This window comes from Atractosteus spatula, chromosome 3, assembly GCF_055471065.1.
Source record: "Atractosteus spatula isolate fAtrSpa1 chromosome 3, fAtrSpa1.hap1, whole genome shotgun sequence".
NCBI classification, from domain to species: Eukaryota; Metazoa; Chordata; class Actinopteri; order Semionotiformes; family Lepisosteidae; genus Atractosteus; species Atractosteus spatula.
The window spans coordinates 34218143-34230349 of NC_142708.1; the positions used below are offsets into that span (position 1 = coordinate 34218143).

At 36.6% G+C, this 12207-nt stretch overlaps 1 protein-coding gene across 1 annotated transcript in view; it reads right to left on the reverse strand.

Annotated features, from left to right (window-relative positions):
- The window catches only part of arid3c (AT rich interactive domain 3C (BRIGHT-like)), a 133950-nt gene extending 123273 nt beyond the window's left edge, over window positions 1-10677 (reverse strand). Inside the window, exons 1-2 of the mRNA XM_088911497.1 lie at window positions 10513-10677; window positions 9072-9758 (exon numbers count right to left, since the gene is read on the reverse strand). Coding sequence (XP_088767623.1) covers window positions 9072-9758; window positions 10513-10551 — 726 coding nt within the window. The 5' untranslated portion in view covers window positions 10552-10677. The remainder of the gene's footprint in view (window positions 1-9071; window positions 9759-10512) is intronic.
- Between the last annotated feature and the right edge of the window lie 1530 nt (window positions 10678-12207).

Sequence of the window (12207 nt, forward strand, 5' to 3'; positions counted from 1 at the left end):
TGTCATATGAAACACTGATTTCTGTCTTCACTACAGAGAACAGATGGATTTGTTCCACATTACAGAATGCAGGTTAGGAAGTCTGATGCCTCAAAATCTGATCTTTGCAGCAGTGGAACTTTGGATCAATCTGTGAATCAGATGAAATGTGACAACCCTAGATTACCCTCAATCTTATGCTTAACAAGACAGAAACAACTGGCTCAAAGGGGGAGAAGGGTCACATACCTAACACAGGGATCAGGAGTAATGAGGTGTGATTAGCAGAATGTGACTGCAGACTCCCATGTACCCACATGCTTCTGGAAATTGGACAATGAACATATGCAGGTGATGTTCACCTTAAAAATATAATCTCAAGAACAGATGCTATCCATATTATAGTCTTTATAGGGATTTTAAATGCAATTAACACTATTTAAATTTCTACTTTTGTTATCCTCTGTTAGACTTGAGCCATTGTGGAACTCTATACTAAATAGTATTATGGTTCAGACTGAAGATTTCATTTACAGTTTTTCTTCTTCTGTGATACATAATTTGTAACATTTCTGTTACAATTCAGAATTAAAATTCTGCTGTAGTAACTTTTATGATTACAAGCTAAGTATGATCTTAAATTTCTTTATTACTTTTCATGGCTAAAATATATTACTCTGCCTTAATTACAGCTTTTTTTCCATAGATCAAGTTAAGTCTTGGCCTCCACAGTTCTTGTTACAAAAATAGTAACAAACAGCACATACTGTAACTAGTCCCAATGAAAAAAAAAATCAACAAATTGGTCTTTTAAACTCAACACTTTTTAGTGGTTGTCATCTTATTTAATATCTTATTAATAAGTCATCTTATTTAATATTTCATCTTCCACTTCACGGAATATTGCTTACCTAACTATCACTGAAGTAAAAGCGTGAGAATAAGTAACTAAATTAACCTAGTGTATAAACAATTAATAATTATCTTATGGTTTTAGTTATGCCAAGAGTGCAAATAAATTACTAAAAGTAACCTAAACATTCTTATTTATTACATTTTTTCTGCAGTATCGCCTATATTGAATTGCATTTCATAAACTATAAGAGTATAGTACAGGTCTCACAGTCGGAGGGTATGAACACCAATGGGAACAAAGTAATTAGGATTGAGGCAGACAGAGAGATACGTATAGGTACTATTCCTGGAAACAGAATATTTAAAGCTGACATGAAAACTACAACACTCAATGCTTGAGTCCACTACACCTTACTTCAGTACTGCTCACTCTAATGAATAGTGACATGAGGTGGCATACGGAGTAAATCCTTTAGAGTAGTTGCAATTACTAAGCACTATAAGTATAGCATGTACGCATTGGAAGCCTTGACATTCTAAATATACTGTACTGTTACTTGAAGAACTAGCACTTATATTCAGGCTTTCTATTTGTGTTTACTTAAGCACCAAGTTAAACGCATCATCTATTTGTGAAAAGTGGCGCCTGCTTATTGTAACTCCTACTAGAAATATTTAACCACAAAAAAGATATATCTAAGATCACCTACAATATTACGGTTTATTACAACATTAAAACAGTCACGCTGACATTCAAGGGAGACCTTGACCTACAGTCTTTAAGACAGCCACCTAATCTGCATGCACAGCACACATTTTCAATGATTATATAATCCAACTTCAGTTCTTCTTGGTTGCAGAGATAGCAACCATACAGTATAAAGCAAAACATCAAACACTCTTATTTTGCTGAAAGCCTTTTGATTAATTCAGACAACCCATTAGAGCTCTTTTGCTCTAATTTTATCAAATTTGTAAAAAAAAAAAGTAAAGTAAATAAGTTCCTTGCTTCTGTATGTTTTATATATGTCCTTGCAAATTAAGCAATGTATGCTTGGTGTCTCTTCCGTCTTCGCTACCGTCTAAAAACACTGGCCTATTAAACATAGTCAGTAAGCTGTCTTGAGTGTGGAGTGGTGCTCTGTTGTGAGCAATAATATAGCAACAGATGCTGGGCCCATTCTCCCTGGGATATTGTTACAAACAGCACTGGAGGCTTGTAAACTGTCTTCAGTTTGGAATTTCATTGGGAATTAATTTCCTCCTCCTTGAGGCATCTGTGCAACACCAGAGTTCAAGGAAAAATGTGGGGGGCTGATTGGGTTGTGAGGACAAATGCAGTTTAAATCAGGTTTGTTGCAACCTTAAAAAAAACAAAATATAATCAATACAGCTTTGTAGTTTATCAGAACGCATTGCTCACACTACACAGTTACATTGCAGGTCTAAAGCCCCTTGAGGTAACAATAATTTATTTAATCAGATAAGTTAATTGAGAACAAATTCTTATTTACAATGACAACCTGATGAGCACCCATTTATAGATTTGACTAAAGCAACCTGAGAGTATCTTACTCAAGGGCACAACTGCAATACTTCAGCTGAGATCTGAATCAACAACCTTATAGGTACGAAATCCTAACCACTAATCCAAACTGCTACCCCATCCATAGTGCGACTGTGATAAGCTGTATAAAACACTGCTTTTTGACACCAGCCAGACGTCCCTTGAAATAAAACAAAGCCAAACTGCTGCTCTGTTTTCTTTTACAGGTTGTGTTAGTCTAATGTTAGACTGTTGAATGAGTGAATTCAGGCCTAAAACGCAATGCTTTTCAGCTCTTTCTAGTTGACTAAACACGTGATGTGCACACACTGTATTAGCTTCAACAGCGTCCCTTGTGGGAAAACTGCTCCAGTCCAATATTTTAATAAGAATACAGATTTACCACTCAATATTAAGCACAGGTAGATTACTTGTACCAGGAACTGAAATCCCTGGCTTTAAAACAGCTTAACAAGTCATGCACTGTATGAGCTGTGTCAAATAACTTTTCATTCTTCTACCTGACTGCTCCAAGTGGTATCCCCCTGGGGACCCCCAGAAAATGATTTGAGAAGTCTCAGCTGTGCTGGTCAAAGTAAATTGTATCTGCAAATGACCCATGGTGGTAAAACCAATCTGTTGTAATTCCAGTGAGAAGCAATAAGGTGGGAGGGACAAAATAAAGTATTATTTTAATGTTCTTCAGGAATAATGCATAACAGCAGATCCTGCAAACGACAGAGAAAAACATAGCCTGTAATGTTGTAATCTGCCAACTGGTCATACGTTGCGAATAAAGCCACTTTTGCAGGCAGCTGCAAAAATTCCTGGTCAACGTAATTAAAATTTAACACCCACATCAAGGACAGTGTTTAAACAAGTTAGCCTACCACTGCCTTAATGAAAAAGAGTCATTTGTAGAGAAAACATGCCCCTTGAATAGTGAATAGTGTATTGTGCTGTTCCACATAGCCAGTTTATTACCAGTTCTTGCTTGAGTTATGGAGTACGTTCTTGGCATACTTTCTCCAGCACAGCTCAACTGAAGAGTGAAGCTTCAGCAAACACAGCATTAAAATTTAATACCCTGACACTCTCCAACCCCCACCTCCACGTTCCCCACTTTGCCCATCTTTCATAGCTACCATTTGAGCTGGCACTGTAGCACCACTAATATAAAAGTAGTAGCAAGGTGATAGAATTCAGCATGCTATTAAATTCTTCTAATACCAAAGCAGAGCTAAAACTGAAGTGCAGCTGTCAAACGCCTATATAGACTCCACTAAGCCCCCTGATGCTGACTGAAATCAAGCTCCCTGCCATATGGAGAATTTACTTCATGCATATGTTTTAGCTTCATGGGACTCCATGCTGTGTGACTTAATGGATCTCAAGCGAAACATACACCCAAACTGCATGAGCGGGGAGTGAAAGGAAAAAAAAAACCCTGCAAAACTCTCACATTGAGAAAAAAAAAATTCTAGAATTAGAAAAGGAAGTCCACAGGAACAAGTGTCCATTTCAAAGTGCTGGGAGGACTTTTAATTCATTGACAGGTTCGGGAACATAAATTGAGGAGGTGGGGGTCATTTGAGCCCTCTCTAAATAGACCTTTAAAAATATCTCTGCATATCAGTCCCTTAATCATTTTTTAAAGCTTCTGTTTGTGAAACTGCGTCCTATGTACATAAAATATTTTCCAAAGTAGCACACTTTAACCTTTAGTTCATGAACCAGATCAGACCCTAAGGAAAGGAGTGGTCTTGCAATGAAACAAGATATTTGGATCCAGTCTGAATGCAAAACGTGTTTGACCACAACATTTTTTACTTTCCTGGTGTTGGCCGTGGTAACTCTTTTCCAAGGTTTTACAGTTGCTTCATTTCCTCCTTCTTTAGCAACGCCTATTTTATTGTGAGCATTTTAAACACAGATTACCACACTGCAACTTATTTTGAAACATCATTGATAATAAGCAAGGCCACACCACTCCCACAGCATTCACACAAAACATCAGGCACCTTTATTACTTCTTGTTTGTACAATGCAGCTCTGTTATGACATTAACAAAAGATGATGTATAGCCCTTTCCTAATAATCTTAGACTTTGTTTGAAATGGAAAGATTATTTTAGCTAGGGAAGAAGAAAAAAAGTGGAATTGCTTAATTGAGGTTTCTTGAGTGAAACCATGCATTGGAACACTGTACCCATCCCCCACGTCAGTTCCTAAGTAAATGACTTGTTATGGGAAAAAGTCATTCTGTGCGTTTTCATGTTTGCAAAACACTGCTGCAAGAGCAGAAGAGCAGCAGAGTGCTCAAATGCAATCCCCAGACAAATGTTCAGGAAGAACTGATAGCAATGAAAAGGGGATTACTTTCCATGGGGAGAAAACATAAATACAATTTTATTGGAACAGTTGATATGTTATCCAAAGGGGTGATTAAAATGGGATTTATCTCAGGCCACTGTGGAACTGTCAGTATTATTTTGTGTTTATTATGAAGACAGGTGCTGTGTAGGGGACAAATGAATTGCCCTAGTTTGCATTATGTGCTGCCTGATCAGTACTTAAATTAAAAGCCACTGACACCAACTGTCTTTCTGCTAAAACAAAGCAATGTCAGAGCCTAGCAAACTGTTCTCTCCAGCATTACTATGCAGATAAGAGATTGAAAACACGTTTATGTCACAGTGCACATTTCAGTGTAAGCTTAGACAATGCTCTTACAATAACAAGGGCATCAAAGAGAGCAAACAATCAAGTGCAATTTGAAAACTATGTTCACTCGAAATGGTCAGGATTACATTTAGCAATGTTTAATATGTTTCAACCTAAACTGTGAACTGACCTGCAGATCTGATTGACAAAAACGTCTGCTTCGAGGTTTTGAGATGTATACACATACGTGAGTATTTCCGAAGCAAAACAGTTGTGTTGCATAGGCTCTTGTCCCATCAACCTAATTTATCTTGTGCTGTATAATTACAGAACGCTTTCAAGAGTTCGTATTGTTTAAAGTAATTTGTGCGCCAGGAAATAAAAGGATAACAGCTATTAAATCGCTGCCCATTGGGCTTTTGTTTCCTACTGTACAGCTGTAGCATCTGCCTGTGCTGCTGTGTGATTTGTTTCTGCTTTGTAACAGTTTGGCTGCCTGCCTACTCACTCAGTCAGAGAGGGAGATCCCTGTATTTTTGGGTGGCAGCCAGACTGGAATGTCACCAGGCCCAATCCCCTGCACCTTTGCCAACTCCCCACGTCTTCCTTTTCTGTGACAGCCCAATTACAACCAAAACAGAGCCCATCTGTAATAAAATCCTCCAGACCACACAAGAAAACCCAAAACTCAAAACGCTTCGGCTCCTTTTATTCTCAATAAATGGGAGTATTGCCTTCCAATATTAAAAATGGGAGGTTTTCAATCCCAGTCCTTTAAAATACTGTATGTAGTATTTGTCTGGAAAGTGTGCTTGGGAGCTACTTTTTTTCATTGGATTAATGTTTTTTATTTCTCGAAATACAACAAAACATTTATCCAGAAGTCTTAAAAAGAAAACAAGTAATGGTGCCAAAATGTTAATTTTGCCGTATATGTATATAACTTTGCAGTATATGCTGAAGATTCAGAGTTTAACTTTAGACATTTATTGCATCTTGAGTTTTTTTAAGTGTATCTTAAAGGTTGCACTGTATTGAGAATTGAGACCCTAAAGCTTCAAACAGACTATAGTGCACATTATAAGTGATAACTTAATATGGTAATATAATTTGGAGATTGGTTATTTTGATTTCATACATTTAAACCATGAATCCATTAATTTTAATTTTTTTGTTCCAGGAAATGGATGATTAATACTAAACATGGTTTAAGAATACATGTGTTTACAGATAGCTTTATGTTCTGTACAAATTCACTACAGAACACACAAGTTCATTTGTGACCATTAATTTCAATAAAGTTATTGACAGTTCAAGGATGGTTTAATATTTTCATATAAAGCCACATCTTGTTTCTATTTACAGTGTTTAATTTATTGCCTTTAAATGTGGTTTAGTTCTGCAACTTTAAAACATACTTAGGCAACTGGCGCCATTCCGTCTGCCAAACCAATATTTATCCTAAACTCTCTTTTTATGTCTTTGAGCATTTCAACCGTACAATTGTAAAAAAACAAAGTTAATATGATTGTCATGCTTTTGTAAACAGTTGGTTCCTAATCTTAAATAATTGGCTTCAATATTTCAGTATTTTATACTCCAATGTACTGTAAATAAAGATAATACAGTATTCGCTTAGATATCAAAATGTACAGTATTGTATAGATATTTATACAGTTTTATAGTAATATTAAAAAGATCCTAGCTGAAAGTAATTTAAAATTATTTTGAATTTGAATAATAAAAAGATACTATCAATCAAAAACGTACTGTACGTTAAGTAAACCATCCGGAAATATATTCCAAATAGCTCAAAATAACCAAACCTGGCCAAAATTTACGCTGTAAAGTTTCCATGACAGAATGATCACTTAATATTTCCGTTAAACACGATGAGTTGCATTATCCTGTATTATCCACAGAGCATGTTTATTAACAAATAGTTGTGAATGTTTTAGGGTTAAGTTTTCATAATTTTCATCGGGTCAAAACTTTTAAATGCAGACTTGCAATCAAGTAAAGTGTGATGCTTTGTACGCCGATGTCCAACGTTTTATAAAGATCCCCCACCTTTCTAACAGTTCGATACGTTATTAAGAAGAAAAAAATGTGTTTCATAAAAAAATCTTGATTTATATATTTAAAATATAAACTGCTGAGGTCAGCAGTCCGATGGAGTTGCGCTAAAATTACACAGAAGAGATTATTATTCTGCCATTTATGCCCTCTTTCATCAATACATTAAAATCAAATATTAGATCAATATTTACAAAAATATGCACTAGACCAGGAAGGATTTTGTGTTGTTGAAAAACGCGAAGGCATTGATGTAGCAGCCTCATGTCTAGTTTATTGTTAGTTGGTTTTTTTCTCATTTGAACTGCATTTCCATGGCCTTAAATCACATTAAGCACTACTAGCTACTAGATTCTAATTATTGCGTGTAATAATGCATCTAAACTATATCTAATAAATAATCGAGTCTTTGCATATTTGCTACTTATGTAAGAACAAGTGTATCTCTAAATGAAATCATCAGGATGTTTATCCGAGGAAAGACGAGCATACACAGCAGAGAACACAAAAACATACGTATTAGATTATACAATCTTGAAAGAACACATTTTAAAAGGATAAAAAATTGTAATAATGTAAATAGATTTCTATTACATATGGTGTAATGTTAAGAGTGTATAATAACATATACCTCAAATCTGAAAATGAAAATATCAGTCTGCCATACATTGAACGGACATTTCAGAAAGTGTTGGCTGCATTTTATCGCCTCCTGAAATAAGACATTTCATTAATAGCCCAATTCAGTTTAATCCGGGATATACAGTACAACCAGTTAATCTGCACAATTACTTGTCCTGGAGGCTTTGTGAAACACAAGGCTAAAACCTATGTTGATTGCAACTAACATATGCAAACAATTTACAACAGACAAAAACTATTCAACGCTGAATTTAAAACTACGCCTTCGCGTAGGTGTACAAATAAATGTGAAATGTTCCGTGTCAAAGCATTAACCTATTCAGATGTACATGACAATATGTTCTGGTTCATAACAAATGTCAAACGCTTTGTATTACGTTGTTGTGTGTCTTTTTAAAACAAATATGAATATAAATTGCACACCACCTACAAAACAAATTATGTCAAGAAATACACGTACACGTTTAACACATCACTGCTTGTTCCACATTTCATGAGGCCACTGAGGGGCAGACGTCATCATTTCTGGTGTATCCAAGGATACAATTAATAAAAAAGCATGGTTAAAGGTAAATTAATTGTATTTTATTATAGTGTGACTAGCTATATTTGATAGGAAATTAAAACAAATAATTAACTATAGCTAGCTCATATTTTACCATTGTAATGTTATCGTGCGCGCTTTCTCATTGGACAATAATTAAATAACAATTTGCATAACAGTATGCATTTTGAAACAGCAACTCTAAAGTTTTCCTTTGTGCACCAACTTTATTGGCAAATAGGCTTAGTGCTATCTTGTGACCTTGGCTAAACTAGATTATACTGTATTAAAGTTTTATTATTTTATAACCCGAGTATTGGAAATAATGCAAATAGAAAGATACAACCTCCTTAACTTATTTAAAGTCCTAAGACCAAAATGTGAAGAAAACAGCAAAGTACAGCACACGCATGCCTCTCTCTCTCTCTCCTGGTAACCCTCGCAAGTCGAAGGTGATCGTTCTTCCTGTGAATCCGGAGATCTACAGTAAGTAATTCAGTGTACTGTAACCATAAAGCGCTACCCACAGTCACACAAGTTCACAAATTCTTCCACAGCTCCAGTGAGAGCAGCTGGACTGCTTATTGTAATAATGTATGAAGCGTGTACGAATCTACTCAATACAGCTACACATGCTACAAAATAATATGTATTACATACATCTACAGTATATACTGTATGTTTGGAAAATTACAGACGCTCGACACCGAAAGAAAGCTGTTTTAAACTTCCCCTAGTCAGTGTTGATGAATGAGGTTAGCCTTACCTGTTTGAACTGTTCCTCGTAAGTCCATTCGTGGTGCTGTGATTGTCCCTGCTGTGACAGTCCACCGGGAGATTCAGACTGTCCCGGAGTGGGATACTGAGACTGTCCGACTCTGGACAGCGTATGCGCTGCGGCTGCCTTCGGTGACTGTCCCGGTGCTGCTTGTATCGGGTGGAGAGGCTGAAAGTGAGTCAAGTCCCCTTCCATGTCTTCATCCACGACACCTTCATCTTCCAGTTCATCTTCTTCTAGGTCCCGATCTTCATCTTCCATCCTGCGATCACCCTCTAGTTCATCGTCCATATCCGAGTCTTCAGCCGGGTCTGCCTGCCTCTGCACTGCATGGTGGGGCTGCGGTCGCTCTGCTGTGCTTGAAGCCGAGCAAGAATCAGGTAGTCCTGCGGCGAATGAGCCACGGACTGCTGCCTGGTAGTGACGGAAAGCTATGGCTTGCTGTTGTTGGATCTGTGTCTCCACCATGGATCTTATCTCTTTTTCCTTCTCTGCTTGCCGGAGCTTCTCTTCTAGCGCTAGCCGTGCTGCTTGCTGTCGCTGGAGATTTTCCATGACCGCCTCCAGCTTCATGCCGCCGCTGGGCTGATGAGACTGCGAGCCGGAGAAGTGGCTGTGAGCAGAGGCAGTAGATACCAACAGGGGAAGGGTGTTCGCTGAAGAGAAAGCAGCTTGCTAGACAGGGCGAAACGACAAGAGATCAGATCTGAATCGAGGATCGTTGAAGACTACCTTTAAGTGGCTTGTGGAAAAAAAAAGAAAAAAAAACTAAAGAGTGGAAAAGCCCTTAAAGAAGAGCTCTGGAAGCAATGAATAGAGCGCCGGAAAAAGACATGCTCTAAACGGAAATATTTTACTATGGTCATTGTTGTCATTGTCTAGTTTTAGTCTTTTGTTTTTTTCCTAAAACAACTGATAATCACATGATGAAATTATATCTGATTATGTCCGTGGTATTTTCCCAACAGGTAGTGATTTTAGTAACTACATACTGTAGAGCCGCGTGACCTGAACTATTACGCTGATACCCTAATAGCTTCTTTAAAACTTTTTTAGAAGTTTTGAATTGATATTACACTCAGAAAACAGCATTAATAATGTTGTTTGTAGTGTGGCAATATGATTAATAAACAAGTAACATTTGGCATTTTTGCATTACAAGAAAAATTGGCGTTTTTGTCAACGTACAGTGAATGTTGTTCAACGCCATGTGGTTCGTTTAATAAATAAAGATAAATTTAATACATTCCAAACTTTAAAATATTAGGAGATATATTTGCGGATTTTACTTGAAACGATTTAAGCCGGTGTTTATGAAACTTTATCACGAGCATGCAAAAATACATAATATTGTAACACTCGATAGTCTACATTTTTATTTAATTCGTAATGAAGATATAAAAGCATAAAATCTAAACAAAATGCTTACCAAAGCAGATTTTGTTGCAATGCTGGTGTTATCAACCATGCTTCTTCTGCCGGTGTCTGAAACGCAATATTAAATAGTATGATAGTATTCCTTTCGGGGGGGGGGGAGTTAGATGCGAGTGTATTCCCTTTTGTACATTGAAACCAGTCGAATAAATTGTTTGCAATCTGAATATGTGGTGATTCTTGAAGCCCCGAAGGTTTTGGCAACAAGTGGTAGTCAAAGCCAGAATGACCTCTTCAGCGAGAGATCAGCCCTTCTGCTCACATTTGCTAACAACACGTCAATAGAGTGATAAATAGAGAGGGCAGGGTCTACTGACAGCCAGGGAAATACAGTTTAACAACCAGAAAGAGGGAGCTCGGATAGCAGAATACAGTACCCGATGGCTTAGTAATGACAGGGGAGGGTCTTGTTACTTTGAAATGTTCTATACGAAATTATTTTATGGAACCCCTGATCGAATTAATTTTAGATTAAGCAAGCACGCACAAATAAATTACAAAATTACAAACGAAAACGTAGATGAGATTTTGATGAAAGTGTATTAGAAGTAAGGTAAATGCTTGCCAACATGTACAGTATACCGGCATATATTTATGTCAAGCAATCAATTTTCCTAAATACAGGAGAATAATCGTATCACACTTATCACCTTCACAAGAGAAAATTATTTTAAACAGATTAATCAGACGTGACTGACTACTCGCAGGGGTATCAACTCACATTGGACTGGTCATAATAATTAACGTAAGAGTTCACAAAGTTTTTTTCAGCTAGTTTAGCAACCTTACAGACAATCACCAAAGCACTAACTTATAGAAACAAATAAATACACTATATCAATACTCATCAGCCTCTTAAAGTACATGTCCAAACTAACTAAAACTAAAACTTTTAGTACATGGAAGGACTTTCTTATAATTTTGTTTTTACACTGAACTGAATCCCGACGGTCTTGATCAAGTTAATAATAATCAATTCTCTTTCCTCTCTTTTTGTATGTACAGTAGTTCCAAGGAATAATTATTTGAGGATAAGAACATTTGTTCCTTTACAAATAAATTGTGCCCTTTTATATGTCTCAGTGTAATGAAAACAACAATATAACAGTTCAGAATTTGTATGATGAAGATTCCAAAGACCTGCTGTGCAAGTAGTGATTTTACTATAGACACTAAACTGTTCATAGTACAGTATAAACTGCTTTATATTGTTCTTGTGAAGAGAAAAATCCAACACCTGACCATGAAGCTATTTTGTGAAGTATGCATTAATACATGAGGAAAGTTAACCTCTTCCCTCTAGAGTAGGGGTTTCGGAGAGCTACCATCCTCTACAGGAGGAGCTACCATACAGATGATATAGCTCATACTTAAATTAGCAATTTGTAAATTTGTAAAGACTTAGAGTGAGGTTTCTTCCATTTAGTAAGCTAACTGGCTACAGGAATGGCCAACAGTCGTCCTTGAGCCATATACTGTACTGTACTACAAAGTTGGCATTTTCATTTAAAATGATCCTTAAAATACTTACTGGGACACGTCAGCTGTTTAAGTGGTCAAAACTAAAAAGTTCGAAGCATTTATAAATTGATGTTTTAACAGTGATCTATAATTGCTGAATTTAATCTCTTCAGGATCAGTTTTTGTCTGATTAGTGCAATGCTTCAAGTCAAAATTAATGTACATTAGA